The sequence below is a fragment of the Magnolia sinica genome, chromosome 14, assembly GCF_029962835.1.
Source record: "Magnolia sinica isolate HGM2019 chromosome 14, MsV1, whole genome shotgun sequence".
Taxonomy (NCBI): Eukaryota; Viridiplantae; Streptophyta; class Magnoliopsida; order Magnoliales; family Magnoliaceae; genus Magnolia; species Magnolia sinica.
Genome location: NC_080586.1, coordinates 6390546 through 6410970, shown reverse-complemented (window position 1 = coordinate 6410970; position 20425 = coordinate 6390546). Strand labels below are relative to the sequence as shown.

Here is a 20425-nt window from a genome sequence, read left to right as displayed (position 1 = left end):
ACAAGAATATTTCGAAACCAAAATTAGTTACTTGACGTACCATATATAATTTTAAGGTTGAAAGTTGGGCGGGCTTAACCCGACCAACCTGTGACCGACCCGACATTGGGTTGGGCTTGGTCAGGATGTATCGGGTTCGGTCTTGAGGTTGGGCCATACAAACAACAACTCGATAAAACTTGGGTTGGGCTTGAGTTGAGGTCTCGGGAATTGCTAGGAAATGCATGGAAATGACCGTGAAATGAAGGAAAATGACTGTAAAATGCATGGAAATGACGATGAAATGTATGCAAATGACCGTGAAATGAAGGAAAATGACCATGAAATGCATGGAAATAACCGTGAAATGAAATGGAATCGCTGGGATTGAACGTGAAATGCATGGAAATGACCGTGAAATGAAATGGAATCGCTGGGATTGGCCGTGAAATGCATGGAAATGACCATGAAATGAAACAAAATCGCCGGGATTGACCATGAATGCATGGAAATGACCGTGAAATAAAACGGAATTGCCGGGATTGCCCGTGAAATGCATGGAAATGACCGTGAAGTGAAGCGAATTGACCGTGAAATGCATGGAAATGACCGTGAAGTGAAGGGAATTGACCGTGAAATGCATGGAAATGACTGTGAATCAAAACAGAATCGCCAAGATTGACCATGAAATGCATGAAAATGACTTTGAAGTGAAGCGAATTGACCGTGAGCGAGGGAAGCTAGAAATTCAGCGAGGCAACCTAAAAATTGAGCGAGGCAACCTACGAATTGAGCAAGGAATCCTAGAAATTGAGCGAGGCAACCTACGAATTGAGCGAGGAAACATAGGATTTGAGTGCAACCTAAAAATTGAGTGAGGCAACCTAGAAATTGAGCAAGGGAAGCTGGGAATTAAGCGAGGCAACCTAGGAAATGAACGAGGGAACATAGGATTTAAGTGAGGGAAGCTAGAAATTCAGCAAGGCAACCTAAAAATTGAGCGAGGCAACCTACGAATTAAGCGAAGAAAGTTAGAAATTGAGTGAGGCAACCTACGAATTGAGCGAGGGAACATAGGATTTGAGCGAGAGAAGCTAGAAATTCAGCGCGGCAACCTAAAAATTAAGCGAGGCAACCTAGGAATTGAGCGAGGGAAGCTAGAAATTGAGCGAGGCAACCTATGAATTGAGCGAGGGAAGCTAGAAATTCTGCGAGGGAACCTAGGAAATGAGCGAGGGAACATAGGATTTGAGCGAGGGAAGCTAAAAATTCAGCAAGAGAACCTACGGATTGAGCGAGGCAACCTACGAATTAAGCAAGGGAAGTTAGGAATTGAGCGAGGGAAGCTAGAAATTGAGCGAGGGAACCTACGGATTGAGCGAGGCAACCTAAGAATTGAGCGAGGGAAGCTAAGAATTGAGCGAGGGAACCTACGAATTGAGCGAGGCAACCTACGAATTAAGCAAGGGAAGCTAGGAATTGTGGGGCAACCTAGAAATTGAGGGAAAGAACATAAAAATTGAGCGAGGGAACCTAGGAATTGATCGAGGCAACGTACAAATTAAGCGAGGCAACCTAAGAAATGAGCGAGGGAACATAGGATTTGAGTGAGGGAATTAGAAATTCAGCGAGGCAACCTAAAAATTGAGCGAGGCAACCTACGAATTGAGCAAGGGAAGCTAGGAATTGAGCGAGGGAACCTAGGAATTGAGCGAGGGAACCTAAAAATTGAGAGAGGCAACCTACGAATTGAGCGAGGGAACCTACAAATTAAGCGAGGCAACCTAGAAAATGAGCGAGGGAACATAGGAATTGAGCGAGAGAAGCTAGAAATTCAGCGAGGCAACCTAAAAATTAAGCGAGGGAAGCTAGGAATTGAGCGAGGTAATCTAGGATTTGAGCGAGGGAAGCTAGAAATTGAGCGAGGGAACCTACGGATTCCCGAGGCAACGTAGAAATTGAGCAAGACCATAGGAATTAAGCGAGGGTAAGTGTAAGGTGAGATAGGGAAACTTGAAATTAGGCGGGGCAAACTAGAAGTTGAACAAAACAAGCTTGAAAGTTGAGCGATGGAAACATTTACACGTTATGAAATTTACTTCATTATAAACTTTCCTGAAGTACAAATTGTGCTGGAAATATACAACACCATATATAATACAATATTCTACAAAATTATCCTTCTCATCTCATGCCTACGACAAGTATCATTTACAGGTTACAGACAAACAATCATACGCTATCAACTTCCTCCAATGTATAGTGAATTTTTGCATGTCTGTTCCCTCCAAAGTGCGACCACTGCACAGTATATCGATGAATTTTTGCATGTCTGTTCCCTCTAAGGTGAATTAAACAACATTTCATTTCAATTAAACGCTCATGATATCTCACCTGAAAACTATCACGGAGCAAGCCAACGGCGTTTGTTTTCCATTCTCGTAGGGTGGGTTCCAAGTTCTTTATTAAGATAGTCTGTAAAAGAACCCAAACCGATGTTAATATACGGAGTGTAAGTGTCAAATCAAGCAAAGTGAACAGCGGAGAAATACATATTCTTACAGCTTCACTCTCAAAAATTGCATATATTTGTTGTACCTCCAACTCTTCCAGCCTCAATATTGAATGAAGAGCGGAATTTGCGAGGGAACAAACGAAATAACACGCTCTCGTAGGGTCGGTAATCTCTCTACCGCCCATATCTGTTTTAAAGAAGTTGCATGAGGATAAAAATTCACAATTGAATATAATCATTTAGAATAAAGAAAGAGTTCTTACCTGCAAAGGAAAGACAATCATATACATCGTAGCGAACTGCACTTGATGCCATCACAGCAACTGCGACCCCTTGCGACATTGTATTGTAGGCCAAACTACCCCAAGGATAGCTATAGAAATCCTCTATGGAGTCTACTAAGTACATATAATCCATGTTACACATAGTTTTCAATTCAGTTCCCCTAACAAAACACTCTACACACATAAGTAAGACAACCTTCATGACATCCTCGTACTTATTGGTGTCAACTAATTTATTAAAAACATCTAATAAATGCTTCTTAAAAATTGGATATTCTCTAAAGTATTTGTCCATTAATGTATAACTCATGGGACGCTTTTTTGGTATTGTAAGCTCCCCAGTCTTAAGCCCCGTTATGAGGGCAAAGTCCATCTCCGTGAATTGCAACCGTGTCCCCCGTATCTCAAATATAAGATCACCTTTATATCTTACAAGAAGAAGGTGAAATAGAGCCCCTATAAATCAAAAGGATGAGAGGTGCAACAAGAAGAAAAATGGAGATTACTTGAATAGACGTAGCCGAGTATCATGCTTCTCTAATCCACACACATAAGTAGAACAACCTTCACTACTTAGAGAATTAAAAAGAAAAAAATTAAACATAATTGAAATCGAGCAAAGCAGACTAAAAATTAAGCGAGACAAATTAGAAAATGAGTATGGGAAACATGAAATTCAGCAAGGCAAACATTAAATTCAATAAGGCAAGATGAAACTGAGCGAGGCATGCTAAAAAATTAAGCGAGGCAAGGTGAAATTGAGCAGAAAACCTAGAAATTAAGCGAGGCAACCAAGAAATTCAGCGAGGAAACCGAGACAATGAGCAAGGGAACCAAAAAATTCAGCGAGGCAACCTAGGAATTAAGCGAGAAAAGCTAGAAATTGAGCAAGGGAATCTAGAAATTCAACAAGAAAACTTACGATTTGAGCGAGGCAACGTAGGAATTAAGCGAGGGAACCTAGAAATTAAGCAAGGCAACGTACGAATTCAGTGAGGTCACCTAGGAATTAAGTGAGGGAAGGTAGAAATTGAGCGAGGCAACCTAGGAATTGAGCGAGGAAAGCTAGAAATTAAGCGAGGGAAGGTAGAAATTGAGTAAGGGAAGCTAAGAATTAAGCGAGGCAACCTAGGATTTGAGCGAGGGAACCTAGAAATTGAGCGAGGGAACCTAGGATTTGAGCAAGGCGACATAGAAATTGAGCGAGGCAATGTAGGGATTGAGTGAGGGAAGCTAGGAATTGAGCGAGACAGCCTACGAATTAAGCAAGGGAAGCTAGAAATTCAGCTAGGGAACCTATGAATTGAGCAACGGAAGGTAAAAATTGAGCTCGCTCAATTTCCAGTTTGTCCTGCTCAATTTCATGTTTGCCCCACAGAAATTCATGTTTGCCCCACTCAAATGGATTTTCCACCATCGACCCGATGGAATCTTGGAAAATAACTAGGTTCGTTGGTCTAGTGTCGATAGTTCCAATCGACCAAATAATTCAGGATACTTCAAAGGATCCATTAAAATATCTACTAGAATCTCGATCATTAATGAATTACTATATAATACATTGTAAATTGAAGAATATCATGATTATCCCAAGTTAGAAAATGTTGGAATCATTGGCCATTTACAAAATGATAATCTAATTGTATCCGGATGTGGCATGCCAAATTTATGCCTATGCAGTGTTCGTGTCCAAATTAAATGCATTCCAACCTATCGCGCTCTCTAGTGTTCAAATATTATTTTTTTTAATAATATTTATTGCATGAGAAATATCATCATTGCCAACTCAGCTATTTCAATTCCCTCCAATAGGAACTACAAAAAAAAACAAGAAGGACAAGCCCAAAAGTAATGGCTGGTCAAAGCAAAACTACAAGAAGAAAACAATATGTTTGTAGAGTCTAACAATGTAAAACCTCACCTCTATTCCAAGGATTTTGTTGACTCCGTACATGTGGTGCAAACCACATACTATTTCCCTAATCACTGTATTAAGCTCGGGGCACAGGCCCCCACATGTTACAATACATGCAGGCCTCCTTGGAAATTTTCAGTTTGGCCTGCTCAATTTCTAGTTTGTCCTGCTCAATTTCTAGTTTGACCCGCTCAATTTCCAGTTTATCCCGCTCAATTTCCAGTTTGGCCCGCCCAATTTTCAGTTTGTCCCGCTCAATTTCTGGTTTGGCCCACTCAATTTCCAGTTTGTCCCGCTCAATTTTCAGTTTGGCCCGCTCAATTTCCGGTTTGTCCCACTCAATTTCCAGTTTGGCCCGCTCAATTTCATGTTTGCCCCGCTGAAATTCATGTTTGCCCCACTCAAGTGGATTTTCCACCATCGACAATGGAATCTTGGAAAATAACTAGGTTGGTTGGTCTAGTGTCGATAGTTCCAATCGACCAAATAATTCAGGATACTTTATAGGATCCATTAAAATATCTAGTAGAATCTCGATCATTAATGAATTACCATATAATACATTGCATATTGAAGAATATCATGATTATCCCAAGTTAGAGAATGTTGGAACATTGGCCATTTTCAAGCATTTCACGGTCAATTCCCTTCACTTCACGGTCATTTTCACGCATTTCACGGTCATTTCCATGCATTTTACGGTCATTCCCAACCATTCCGTGTTGATTCACAGTCATTTCCAAGCATTTCACGGTCAATTCCCTTCACTTCACGGTCATTTCCATGCATTTCACGGTCAATTTACTTCACTTCACGGTCATTACCATGAATTTCACGGTCAATTCCGACGATTCCGTTTCATTTCATGGTCATTTCCCTTCACGTCACGGTCAATTCCGGCGATTCCGTTTCATTTCACGATCAATTCCCTTCACTTCACGATCATTTCCATGCATTTTTTTCTAAACAAACAAGCTAAAATATAGGACAACTACTCCATTACAAGTCGTATTTTGTATTAAGTAATTTATTTGGGAGAGGGAAATACGATATATCTTGTTAGCTTGAGGGGAGGCATTGGAATTTCCTTTGCCTTCAACACAAATGATCTGCACTCAATTATAATTAATTTATAAGGAACTTATATCTTAATCGGGTTTGTGTTGGGTCAGGCAACCCGAGACCTCAACCCGAGCCCAACCCAAGTTTTATCGGGTTGGTGTTTGTATGTCCCAACCCCAAGACCAAACTCGATACATCCTTCCCAAGCCCAACCCAATGTCGGGTCAGTCACAGGTTGGTCGGGTTGAGCCCGCCCAACTTTCAGCCCTAAAATCATATATGGTACGTCAAGTAACTAATTTTGGTTTAAAAGATATTCTTGTTATATGAATAAAGAAATAAATGAAAAAAAGAGATAATTTTTTTGTATATGCTTATATATACATATTTATATAAATATGTATTAGAGAAAAATGTAGGAAGAATAAAATTCTCCATGTAAAAAAATAAAAAAAATAAAAAAAAATAAAAAACTAAAAAGGGATAAGGATTCGGTTATAACTACGGTTATAATCCGTAGCCATAGATCGGGGGTGGCATCATGGAATCCGTGATTGATCGCCGACTGGGACAGCGACTTGTGGTGGAATTGTGGGAGCCGTGATTGATTGCAGAGCTACAGTTATTGGAAAGGCAAAGGTTACGGATATGGCTACGGTTATAATCCGTAGCTATAGAAAACTGTAGCCAAAGGTTGCTTTTTTTTTTTTTTTTTTTTTGCTATTGTAACCCCCACCGCCTTTTGTGGGTCCCATCATGAGGTCTGTGTTATATCCAAACTATCCATCTATTTGGCGAGCTCATATTAAGATTGAGACATAAAATAAGACAAATCTAACTATCAAGTGGACCACACTGTAAAAGGCAGTGAGGAATTGAACGTCATGTTTGGAATAAACACTATTATTGCATAATAATTCTATGTTTGGAAATACCACCTTAGTTTGGCCATTAAATCCTCATGTTTGGAATAAAATTCCTCATTTTAGAAAAATACTGCATTAAGCAAAACTATTCTGGTGGACCATAGAATTGTAATCAATGGACCAAAATCACTATTGATGTTGGTCACTTGTACACGCATATATTTGGAATGTCATGCCTAAAAGACGTACATGTATGGACAGTGTAGATAAAACACATGCATCAATGTAATGGATTTCAAAATCCATTAAAAAAATCCCACATGGACTCGATACAATTCCATCCTATGTAATCCCAATCCTTCCTATCCTTTCCACAAACATGCATGAAGGCAAAAGGCAAATATCAGCTTCATCCAAAACTTTTGTGGCCTCGAAAAGTTTTTAATGGTGGTTATTCAATCACCGCAAGAGTGGTCTGCATTCGATTTGGTTCTGCCCTATTTTTGGGCTCATGCCTTTTATTACCTGAAAAAATGGACAGTGTATACAAAACACATACATTATGGTGGGGCCCATAGAGCATTGTCCAGTAGCTAGATAGAATCACAGGGCAATCCACATCCCTACTAAACTACCATACTATGGTACACGTGGCATACTATGATGCCCTGGAACAATCTAATTATTAGCTGCATCATGAAAATCACACTAATGGAATGATATCCAAATGTTAGCTATCATTGACACTTAAAAAACATTGGCGAGTCTCGTTTGTGGCCAGGAGAGGCTGTGGCCAGGAGAGGCTTGAAGTTTCCTCGACTTTTAGCTAAAGTGTGGGTTTCAATTGACCTATTACAATCATTTTGTCAAATATCTTATATGTAATTTAAGATATTAAAGCTGATTCCCATGAATATAAAAAATTTCTCAGGATTTCAATTTCCATGGTAATTATAATTTGAATTCCAATCCATTTCAAATATGCAGACCCTGCAGACCCTTATTTGAGTTTCACTTCTCAAACAATAGAATGCTATTTGCAATGCCAAACACGTGCCCTACACCTGCAATCATTTAATGCATGTGGAATATTGGGCCAGGCCGCCCATGAGGGCCCAGCAGCTATTATGCCTCAGACAAGGAATCTGGTGGACCACATGAGCATGAAGAAAATCAATGGTTAGCCAATGGCATGTTGTCCAGCTAATGATATTACCAGCCTGTTTTTACCGCTAGTGCACATTCACTGAGGGGATGCAACAACTGAAGGGAGCAGATCTTCCACATTTGAGCCACATGGAACATGGCACCATTGTCTTTAACACTTTCAGAGGCCCATCTACAAGATCTGTACCATCATCAGGTAGGGCCCACCCTGTATATTCCATAGCCAAAAAGGGAAAAAAAAATAAATCAGGATGCCCATTTATCAATTGGGCCATTGAAGGCCAAAGGAAACAAGTGCTGTGCTGCAGTACACCTATCACTAAGCATCCTGCTTTGTGATTTTGGCCCACCTAGCAATTGCAAATCCACCATCAGATTGGAATACAATTCACCATTTAAACCACTGTCATCACCTGTGCCTTCTACAAGTTACAGAGAATAAAAAGCAATGCATCAGCTCCATTAGTTTGCAGCCTGACTGCTTTAAGGGTCCATTAAGAAACCAGTGATTCCAGCAGCAGGTGGGGCCATGCTCACCCAAATCTCACATGGATTCTCATCCCACTCTCGATCAAAATTGGCAAAAGCAGGAAACAAGCTACTGCTGAATACATTTCCAATTCTACTCACCTCCACAGATGCACGACCGAAAAAATCCAACAAAACAACCCCGCACGGCCACAGGTAATGGCCTGAAACACAACAAAGGTTGAGAAAAAACACAAAACAGAAGAATTACCAGATATATCTGAGGACTTCAACTCTAGCATATATGGCGGGATTCAACCCATTAATCATATCGTATTACATAATGACGAAATATGAATGTCACAGCAAACGAGCATTGAATATTAAAAAACAACATTCTTCCTTCAATCTTCCCTCCAAGAATAATCTGATCAATCAGGCTACCTTTTTTTTAATCTTTAAAAACTATTTATCCTGTAAATTATCTGTTAATTTACAATTTGCAGCATCCAATGAGACAGTGAGCCCTTACCGTGACAGCTATGAGATTTCCGCACCATCGCTGAACAACCTAACAGCCGCCCCAACGCCGTTTCCGGGCTGGCCTCTGTGGTTGAACTTCCGCTATTTCGACCACAGGCTCAGGTTGTGGTTTGGTGCTCTTGTCGGGCTCTTTTTTTGGAGCAATGGGCTCCTTGAAACGCTCCCTCCGCTTTTCCATCTTTGCCAGCGTCTCGAGAATCCGGTGGTTGTCGTACCCCCCAACAGCCTTGTTATCTTCTGCAACAGTTTCTTTGCGTGGTTTTTTCTCCTCTACATTATCAGACCGTCTAACTTCAACAGCTGAAGTTGGTGCAGTTTTCTCAAAAGCACGTTTTCTTGCCCCGGCACGCGCCTCTTTATTTTCAGGTTCTTCTGATGGCAACTGACCTTCCTCGAGCATTGAAGCTTCTTGGTGTTGCACGACAGGATACTTGTCAAGCCACTTCTCGTTGTTATGGTCAGTCGAATGCTCCGGATTACATGGGCCAAATCTTTCAATCTTTGAGCTAATGCTGCAAGGACGACCACTCGCCACTTTCGGTGAACGGGGTGGAACCTCCTTTACTGTATGAACTTCATCAGAATGCCTGAAAGCAGCTGATTCCTTATCAGCCACGTGATTTGTGGGATCGTGCCTATCGCATCTTGTATCTCCAGTTTTGGAACTTCTTTGAGGGTGCTGCAGAAAGTCAATACTGAGATGAGGAGAACTAATTCATGAGAAGATGCATCCATATATAACTTTGCAGCATTCGAATAACTACAGCATTTGACATGAAATTATGAAAACATTGATCCTCAATTTCGCAAAAGATAAACAAGTGTCAGGTAATATATGACAGAAGCTACGAGGAAAACGATTCCTGAAGGAAAAGTATGCACAGGACATGACTAAGCACTGGAACTGACCAATATGGACATCAACCTCATCACCATGACACCAAAATGATGGAAATATAGATTACGTGAAATGCAAATGAGCACTGACCTCTTCGCAATAGTAGAAATGATAACCTCAACTAGATGAGGATCATTAATGTGAGACAAGAAAATGTGATAGCTACACTGACAAATTCCAAGCCTCCCTTCACCAGCCAATGAGGCAAATGTTTAGATCTGGGCTGTTCATCAGTTGGGCCCCATCGTGGATGTGTCGTGAGCCCGTTAAGCTGGCCGATTAGGCCATCAGGTGCGCCACACATTTGAAATCCATAGTCCAGCCAGCCTGATTTTCGGGTCACAGCAATATGCAGTGGGACCCTCATGATGAACAATCTCGAACACATCGACAAGTGCAGGGAAAGTGGGCTTTCTCCAAGTTGCCATAGAAAAGTACAAGTATCTTGGATTTGGCATTCAGAGTCATGCTCAACTAGAGGTCACAGTACCTAACGGAACGGCAAGAAATCTGAGTCATGTTGCATCATGGATTTTATTTAAACATTGAAAATAGCAGATTGTAATCGAGCTGTGGAATAAAATTTCATGGCAACACATGAGAAAGCAGATGGCTGTTAAAAACATAACACAATTCTGGAGACGCCACGACAAACAGGAAGCCAAAAATGAGAAAGGATTCATTCTCAGTGACCTTAAGCATAAAAGCTGAAGAATAAACAAACCATAAGGTGGAATGTTACCATAGAAAAAGGAAAAGCCGAAGTTAACAGCCAAACAGGAATGCTAAGAAGATACAAAATTAACAAATACCCTGTAAAAAAGCTCTACCCTCTCCTAAAAAGAGTTGGACATGAAAAACGCTGAAAAATAAGATTATGGGCTTCAAAAGGTCTAACCAACTAACAAAAACATAGAAATTTGATTCCACGAGTACTTCATCACCAAGAGTAAACACCTTTCAGAAAATCACTAGTCTAAAGATGGATAGAAACATGAAACTTATCACCAGACATGGGGCTCGCTAGAATGCACGGAACAAGACTCTGCCATTTTCATATTATGTCACTTGAAAAGAAAATACTTACTAGAACCATCCTCAGCAGCATAGAAAATAAACCTCAAAGCATGTTTGGAGCCGAAAATTTGTGAGAAACTATGTTTTCGTATAGAAGCTTCATACTAAATTTCTGGAAGCGCAAGTCATTTGCAATTATCATTCCTACTTTATCAAGAAAAGCAAAGAAAACAAAGATACAAAAAGCTACATGAGAGATTATTTTTTTCTTTCTTTCTTTTTATGAATAGAGGAGAGGCAAAGATGTGCCCATAACAAGTACTCCTCACTCCATCTTTGCCTAAGCCATCAGCTAGTCCATTTGCCTCTCCAAAATGACGAAAAGACACATTCAAAGAAAACAGAATACTTTGCATCTCCCTAATATTGAAAGAGAGACTCCATGGTTCTGAATCTGTTGTCGATGCCCACTTGCTGCGATTCAAGGAGCTCCACTTGACAATCATAGGCTTGGAACATAACCATTTTCCATGCTTTGCATTTTCTGGCAGGCAAAGAAATTAAAATAGCGGTAAAGAGCAAGAAGCGTGCAAGAACGAATCACCCATTGAGTTGACCTGAGATATGGAAGCACCAAAAGTTGTCCACAGTGTGGTTAAAGGTGGTAGGCGCACCTGCCCCTGTAGCACCCAAAACACCTACACAACTAGGCACATTCCTGGAGATTCCATGCGCAATAATTAAATTTTATATAATAAATATTAGTATTTAATATTAATATTTAATTATCTATGGATGAGGTGGAGTTTTAAAATAATCAAAGTCGATGCCATTGAATTCCTCTAAGCCCAGAAACCTACATCCCCAATTTTCCCCAGATTCTCCCAATTTTAAATCCTAATTTCTCATTTTCCCCAAATTTTAACCTTAAATTTCCATTTTCCCCAAATTCACGAATCCAAAACCACAATTTTACCAAAATCCCTAAACTCTCCAAACCCGATAATCCAATTTTTCAAACTCCCCCAAACCCTAACCATAATTTCCCAAAATCCCAATCCACCTATAAGATCTTGTATGGCACCAACAAAAGCTCAAATTGCTTTCAACAAGTCCATTGTCATGACCTTAACACAATATTAGAAGAGAGAAATCAAGAATAATAAGAAATGAAAAAGTTATTGAAATTTGGAGGAAGAATATCTCAAGCTTTAATCTCAGAAGAAATAAGAAAAGTTGTTGAAATATCACTTAGAAGTCCTATCTTATCTATTTGCACCTTTATTGGGCAGCAAAATACATAATAATAATAATAATAATAATTAAATTAAGAACCCTGACAGTGAGGTACATGTAAAAAGCCACAAGTGTCACAGGTGCACCCAGGAACCAGGCGCTAGGTCCACTCCTAAGGTAATCGCCTCACCCGGGGTGTCCAGGCAAGGCAGAAAAGGGCCAAAATGCTTAGGCGTGTGCCTGGAACGCCTTTGACTACACTGGTAGTATGTTACCAAAATCAGCTACATCCATCTGTTTCATCATTGTTGGTTCTTTCAACAAAGTCTTAGTATGCTTTGTGTGCTTCGTGCATTTGTGGTAATGTGTGAAAACTAGTTTTATGGCAAGTTAGTATAAGAAGCTTCAGCTTCTTTTGGACAACAGAGACTGAAAATCAAGATTTAAGGCAATCCCAATTTTGCCAGGTCCTGTGCCACCACATGAGTTCAGCTTGTCAGTTTCCAAAGAAGTCACCACAAAATCAAGAAGAGGAATTTTTGGCAATAAGAGGACATCCCCTCTTCTCAATTTGTGGGATTTCCTCTACAACCAACTGGCAAAAGCCCAGGTCACATGGGGTCTGACAAAACATTTTCAGTAATCTATTGTCCAAAGGAAGTTTTACTAAACTGGATCCATGATAGCAAATGAATAGCACGCCTGACCAATCCTAGAACAATGTATTTTGGGCCAACCACATAGGAAGCCAGCTCGTAGAATCCACTAGCGACGCTATAATAGAGATGATAGGTAGAATCTGAACCATGAAAGAACTTGGCATCATTGTCATGGAAAGATCAGAACACAACAGTACAGGGAAAACAAATTGTAAAAAATCCATAATGCTAAGCACCTACTGAAATGTGAGTTCCATGTAGGTAGTGGAGATCCACCTAGGAAAAAGTAAAGTGCAAGAAAAGTATTGATATCACCAACCTAGTGGTGAACAAGGTTTTTGCTCGAATGATATCCTAAGCAACAGAAGCATAAACGCTCTTTTCCAGAAAGGAAGCTTAGGAACAACAAAAAGAAAGTGAGGTTTTGGAAAATACACACAAATGACAAAGGTTGTATAAGTAAGTTGACCAACAGCAACAGGAGCAACAAAGCTATCCTACCTGAAACCCCATAAATATATTCTGACAAAAATTTCTCAGCAGTTGACAGGTGCCTTGTACAAAACACATCCAATAAATAACTGAAATAACTTCAGCAAAGATGTGTGAGAAATTTCATTAATGTACAAGGCTTTTTTTTCTTTTTTATTTACATGCTGAATTATTTTAGGGCTTCAAACTGAACGGCCATCTGCCTCAGCTTGCAAGGCCATCTCAAACACCCACATACCAAAATGCATGCTTGAAATGTACAAAGGCTCACAGAACAAAAAGGATTAAGGAATATAACATGTATAATGGGCACTAAGACATGCATTGCAGAAGCCTCATTAAAAACTGAAAAAAGAGAAGAAAAATGCTCCCTGTGTGAATGGGGCACTCCTAATCTATATTGTACAAGTATTGTGATACAAGGGGTTAGACTCAGTTTCCCCAACTTTACCTTTCCTTTCCAACCATTTAAATGTAAGTTAACCGAATCCCTGCGCTTCAAGACTGCCACTTCACTCCCATCGACAGTATCAGAAACAGAACTAATGTGTTTTCTAACTTCAGAATCCGTACTTCTTTCCACCATTTTACTTTTTCTACCCCTGTGTAAATGATGGTCATCTAAGAGTTTCCCACCATGGGCAGAATCATGGTTGACACTGTCATGTCCATGTCTTGAACTCCTTTCATATTGAAAGCATGTGTCACTGTCATACAAGCTAACGCGTTCTTGGTGCCCAAAACTTGCTTCATCATCACTCCAGTCAGCCACCTTAGCTTGCCAACTGTATCTTCTTTTCTCATTATAAACAATATCGTTAGTATAAATAGGCCTTCCCTCTGCATCATGGTCATCCCTGTCAAAATCAAAGCCCTTGTCATGAGATGAAATGAAGCCACCTCCATCTCTATTTCGCCTGGAATACAGCTCCCGGAAATTAGACGGTCCCCAGTGATCCCCATACCTTCCGTCTGATCTCAATGGACTGTATGCATGATTTCTTGGTGGACTAACATTCCGCCACTGTCTCCCATCTGCAATGTGAAATTCTCTGCAAGTTTGAGGGGACCAGAGCCTGCGATCAGGATGTCTCCAGTATCTACCATCATTTCCAACAGACCTCGGTGAACCATCCATATCAAAATGCAAACTACGATCATCTCTCTCTCGTCTTTCTAAGAGTTCAATTTCTCCACCAATGCGTGGTGCATGTCTTCTGTACTTCTCATAAATGGATTCCTCCTCTCTGCTGTAGTATGGTACAGGTCTCCTGTACTTCTCTTGAATGGGTTCCTCTTCCCTGCCACAGTATGGTGCATGTCTTCCATACTTTTCTTCGAAAAAATCCTCTCTATGTCTACGTTCTGGAGCAAAATCATCATCTGCGGGTCCCTTTACAAGACGGTGGCTGTTCTCACTTTTCCTTCTATGACATGGATATCCTTCCTTTTCTGGGTAAAAGGAGTTCCCTGAAATTAATAGCTTGGATTCCTTATGAGCAATAACACCCACCCCTTTTGCCTGATAATAACACTCCCTTTCAGTTATTTCGTTATCCCTTCTCTCGTGAAAATATTCTCTTTCATTCCGGCTTCTTCTAAGAAATGGCTTCGTTTCTTCTCGGAATTGCAGATCATCCTTCCTATGAAACTGTTTGGTGTAGGCATTTCTCATAGTCTGTTTTTCAGCAAATCCTCTGCCACGATAACCAATTGATATTTCCGTCTCTCCGTAATAAGATAAATCTTCTTCCTCATCAAAATCGTGGTGGCGCCGTTTCTCCTTCCGCACCCCACAGTTTACACGAGCCCCACGATACCAGTCCTTGCGGTTGGCCCATGGAGAACCACCATCATCATCCATGGGGATCTTCAATTCTGCAACACTGCGGAGTCTAGCTCGACTGTGGTGATTCTGCTCATCTTGAATGGCGCGTTGGTTTTGAGAAGTATCTTTGATGTCTTCATCAGTCTTACTGTTGTCACTTTTCAAGTCATTAGAGTGATGGTGCTCGGACATGATTGGCTCCTGTGGCCCAGAGACTGAGCTTGAAGTTGGCTTTTGTGTATGATGATAAGATTTCTCCATACCTGTAGGGACCCCAGCCTTTGATGCTTTAGAATGGCCCCCAAGATAGGGAGGACTTGTACTGTGCTGAATCTGGCTGTCAAAAGCTGATTCAGCTTCCTTGTCTGCTTTGCAGGGATAGCCTTCATCCCCTACCTTGGAACCATGTGCAGTTTCTAGTGCTTCGATGTTTTCCTCGGAAAGAGGTTCTTTCACCTTCCAGGAGAGAGGCCTGTCTAGATCAGTCATCTCATCTCTGTGATAATCGCTGTCCAGATTTGATGAATCGCATTTGGCTTTTGGTTGGGAGTACCTGGCCCAATAGCAATAAACCATGAGCCTACATAAGAATTTTATATCCCATATGAAGAATTACTGCAAAATAAGTAAATACATCCATACAATGAAATCTGTACATATGTATGAACATATTATACACATACATACACAAGCACCCCACAAGTTTATGCCACACACAAATGCAAGATCCAGGACGTTCATCAGGTGGCTCCATCATCCTGGCCCAAAAAAAAAAAAAGGCTCAACGTTGACTGTGGACCGGTGCTTATCCAATTTTTGGCTGTCCATTTTTGGTAGACATGACCCACCTGATGAGTGGACCAGCTCGATTTGGGCTTTCAAGCATTCACTCTGGGGCCTGCATTACGAACAAACTGAATCTGGCATGCATTTTCCAACCTGGCACCTGTGGGGCACTTGTGTTTGGTGTGTAAAGAGGCACAGGTGTAAATAGTATTTCTCAATCCACAATAAGGCACTGAGGTAGGCAAGAATGTCAATGAGTGGCAGCTAATACTCTAGTGCATTTGTTCGAAGAAAGATCATCGCAAATATTCTAATAAGAATGCGTAACAAAAGATAAAAGCCCAGACCTCCCGGTAGATTCATCAACACTGTCTGCAGGCTGTACATCTCCACGAGCGCGAGCATTGCCAAAACGTTGCATGTTTTGGCTATCTTCGGAACCCCCATTCTCAGTTAAGTTAAGTAATGCACCATCTATATGCTTTGGTTCCTCATTGCCTGAAACAGAGGCATCTTCTGTAGAATCCTGTACTGTAATCTGCACTCACCATGCAATCAGTCAATGAAACAATAAAGAAAAGAAAAGGGGGGAAATTACAGAAGTTGGAAGATTATTTCCATGTGGCCTACCTGTATCACAACATCCAAATCACGATGACGTGGGCGCCTTACATCCATGGATGGCCTACGCTCTCCGATGCTGCCTTCAACTAGAATTGCTCTGCCTTTTGGCTGAATGAAGTACAAACGAATTTACAAAAATAATTACTAGAAAAATATCAGGCAGAATTTAATAATTTATTTGAAAGTAAGAAGCACTAGGAAGACAAATAAGCAACAAGTGAGGATTAAGACAAACCATTTCAGAGCTCCTCACACCACCATCAACATTTTCTGCAAATGAGGAAATTCTTTCCTCTAGCCCAGGATGAGCAAATTCACCCAATGTAATTTCTGAAGCCACAGTTCTGTGGAGAAATCCAGGTTCATATACCTATCAAAATATCAGCAATGATGAGTCCATACTATTTCACTGGCTGATGACTCAAAAGCAAAGACGGTTTTTCTGACATAAATAATCACCTGAAAAGGCCTTAAAGACTCATAGACAGGAATTTTAGTCTGCATGGTAGTTTGTTGCCGAAAATTCTCCTGCCACAACTCAAAATAAGAATGTCGTTTTCTCACAAAACAACATTAAAATTTCCCAGAAACAGATAAATAATAACAACTTCAAGTACCATGCTCTTGCAATAGTTTTTCCAACTTTCCTCATCCAAGCCAAAGTTAAAGAAGTCTGTTATGTCAACTCCAGGATGCCTCCAGGGTTTCCGCTCAAATGTTTCAATACCTACATCTAATATGGTCCTGTAAAAAGGATCAAAGCACGGCTGTATCATCAACAAAATGCAAATAAATTACTGCTAAAGACCTGACGACAAAATGAAAACAGACAGCAGCAAACTGAAGAAAGGAGTATAGACATAGATGCCATGAAGAGATCAATCATTCACTTCTATTTAAGTGTTTATGGAGTATTGGAGAAGAATCTGGGAGCCTTTGGAGACATTGAAGATGGAAGTAGCTTTAATTGGGACCTGGGTCTGGATAAGTTCCTAGGAATGGACTGAGAGCATTGATGGGGATGGCAGAGTAAGCTACACGTTTCCCGAAGATATTATCCCATCTCAGGTAGGGTAAACGAGAAAGGGAAGTTTTGGGCAGTACAGGGAGCCCTTGTGCGTTGCTTTCACATATCTTTTTTTTTTTTTTTTTAGACACAGGGTGTCCCCACCTCTTTTTTGAAGTGAGACTAATCCCTACGGATACACGCTTTCACATGTTTTTTTCCAGATAGAGGAGTGAAACCAAGGGAATTAGCTGTTAAAATTCTAAATTCATACTACTAATAGCTACCCATGAATTATGAGGGTAAATAACTTAAAGAAACATCAAACTTCTAGACATCAACAAATAACTACGAATCACTTGCCTGTTTCGGGGAAGAGAGAAACCAAAAGCATTCTGAGTTACGGCTGGAATGCCAAAATTACAGGATGAAGTAATAAGCCCTGAGCATGACATCTTCTGCTGGCTGCCTCCATTTACATCCCAATCACCTCTACTGGACAAGGGAGAAGAGAAGGATGCAACTCCCCCAGATTCACCAGTTCTCATGCTGCCTGGAAATGCTGCTGCATGAGGCCTTACATACTATACAACAGCAATTTGGTTAGAAACCACCAGTATGCAGAATCTATTCATAACAGACATTTAAATAGTTCTTTGTTGAAGAAGCCACATTTTGAGAACAGATGGAGAAAACATAAGTAAAAATGTACTTCGAAAAAGTTTCCAAAATTACACACTAAGGATACCATCTTGAGATTTAAATAAAAACATAACAGATTCACGTGTAAAAGTCAGCTATCAGAATGCGTTGAACAGATTTTCATTTCTTTTTTATATTGGTAGCCCTCAACTTGCAGAATGTTTAATAGAGTTCTAAGTCATAGAGGCATCCCTCAGCAAATATTTGCATTATTCAGAAGACTGCCGCCATTACGTTCATGAGAAATATCTTGGATCCCTTTCAAGAACTACCTGAGACATGCGTATATGCCTGCAATTGAATTTTACAAGAAATTTATTTATTGGCCTCAGCTAAATCTTCCATTTTCTTTCAATTTAAGGAAAAAACACCATAGTTTTTTTTTCAAATATAAAACAGTCAGTGCATGTCAATTTCAATGGACAAATAGGTGTTATTGGCCACAATCAAATTCTGGCTTCCTTTATGCATTATTCATGAACATTTTTTTTATATATATAAAAATTCCATTACTAAAAAGAGCTTTAGTTCATGAATCATTGACTATTAGTTCTTGGTTTGTTCATTTCTCACTCCAAACATGCTTCCCAGGAAATCTGCAAGCCAATTATTCATAAACATGAACAAATACAATTTTGAATTTAATAGAAAATCTTCTATTACAACATACAATGAACCCTTTTTTTTTTACATACAGTCTAACATTGCCTGGCATTTGCTACACAGAACTGGAGCAATGAAGGTTCTTCACCATACCTTGAATTGGGAATGTTGTGAAAGATAACCGCCCTTCAACACATTCCCTCTTTCAGCACCAGGACCGCCAGTACACTGATCCAATCCATCTATTGGCAACTGTAAAGGGTCAACCCATTTCCGATCCTTACTCAAACTATCAGCTTCCGTAACAATCACCAAATCACCATCCTCATCCTCATCGTCGCTCCCCTCCACTCTTCCTTTGTTCACCATGCTTGTACCTCGAGAAGTCGGAAACACCCGACAATCTTCCTCATTCAAGACAATATGTAAATCGTCTTCGCTATCGCTCCCATTTTCCACAATCTGATTCCCATCATCTGCTTCCAAGACCGGCATTTCTGAATCAGACCCAACCAATCCCTCTTCGTACTCACTAACTTTATTATCTCCGCCAACTGAATCGACCTTGATCCCTTTCTTATGAGAATCAACTGGCTTACTGTCATTCTTCTCCCCTTCTTCTATATATAAATGATGGAAGCTTCCAATCCCACCATTCATTTGAACTTCAACGTCCGTGTAGAGATCGCCAAAATCATCCATCTCTACCATCTTAACCAAATTGGACTAAGACAGAAATGGTCTTGATTTCATCTCAAGAATGTACTGAAAACAGCTCTAAAACACATCCTTCTTTCATATTCCACAGAACTCTAATCCGACCCAATGAACTACGAAGAAGCCAAAGTCAGCCACAGATGGGAATGCGAATTCAGCAACCCGGTTGGACTAAGACAAAAGGGGTCTTCATTTAATCTCAAAACCACTTCGAAAACAGCTCAAAATCATAACTTCCTTTCATATCTGACAAACCCAAAGCTTAACCAGAGAAAATCCCAACTCAGTCGCAATCCATAAACTGAAATTCTGATAAACGGTACGTAAATTCAACAACCCAATTAAGAAAAGATTAAAAGGCCGTGACTTCATCCGACCACAAACTTATCATGGGAGACGCTTCCAGAATCATACATTTCTTTCACACTCCACAAAATTCCAATCCAAACAAAAGAAGCTACGAAGAAAAACCGATAAGCTGGTATACAAAGGGATTCGAATTCAAAAACCCAACTGAAACAAGATGAAAGCGGTCCTGAACTCCTGACTCCACATCAAGAAAAAATCAAAAGCATTCGTAAAATCCCATCTTTCTAGCTAATCCAATCCAAAAGAAGGGGAGAAAGGATCGTTAGAGCTGGAATCCGTACGAGCGGAGATTCTGATATGGAATTTCAGAGCCTACCTCGAAGAAGAAAGCAAGCTCGATAGATAAATATTAGGGCTTTCGGAAAATGCATTGCCTTTCTAAAACCCTAACCCTAACCCTAGCCCGACTGCGGAGAGAGAGAGAGAGAGAGAGAGAGGCCCTCTTCCTACGAGCGTCGAGAGAGCTCTTTAGCTGATATTTTCCCTGAGGAATTATAAGGTCCTGCTCATACGAAAACAAACAGTTTGATGAGGCTCGTGATTCCGTACATACTGGGCCATGGTTTGGGAATCCAAACCGTTGATATGATCAGATGCATAGCTGATGGAGGTTGCATTGAAAAATATTCAAATTAAGAGGATCTGAAGCCGTCTGATTGATGGTCAGTTGAGTAGAGGCTCACATTCGA

General features: G+C 40.4%; 1 protein-coding gene across 1 annotated transcript; it reads right to left on the bottom strand.

Moving 5' to 3' along the window:
* Positions 1 to 8533: 8533 nt before the first annotated feature.
* LOC131225460 (FIP1[V]-like protein) lies at positions 8534 to 20182 on the bottom strand. Its single transcript, XM_058220987.1, has 9 exons — positions 18804 to 20182; positions 17709 to 17929; positions 16957 to 17083; positions 16799 to 16867; positions 16575 to 16709; positions 16346 to 16447; positions 16063 to 16253; positions 13553 to 15482; positions 8534 to 9478 (listed from the first exon to the last, which is right to left on the bottom strand). Exons 1-9 carry the CDS (start codon positions 19359 to 19361, stop codon positions 8828 to 8830), a joined length of 3984 nt encoding a protein of 1327 aa, XP_058076970.1. The 5' UTR covers positions 19362 to 20182; the 3' UTR covers positions 8534 to 8827.
* Between the last annotated feature and the right edge of the window lie 243 nt (positions 20183 to 20425).

Excerpts from the sequence above, each read along its gene's own strand:
- LOC131225460 (XM_058220987.1), bottom strand. The coding sequence starts at position 19,361 with ATGGTAGAGATGGATGATTTTGGCGATCTCTACACGGACGTTGAAGTT. Across the intron at positions 17,930-18,803 it reads CACAACATTCCCAATTCAAG|TATGTAAGGCCTCATGCAGC; the intron begins GTATGGTGAAGA and ends GCTGTTGTATAG. Across the intron at positions 9,479-13,552 it reads TAAATGGTTGGAAAGGAAAG|CACCCTCAAAGAAGTTCCAA; the intron begins GTAAAGTTGGGG and ends GACTTTCTGCAG.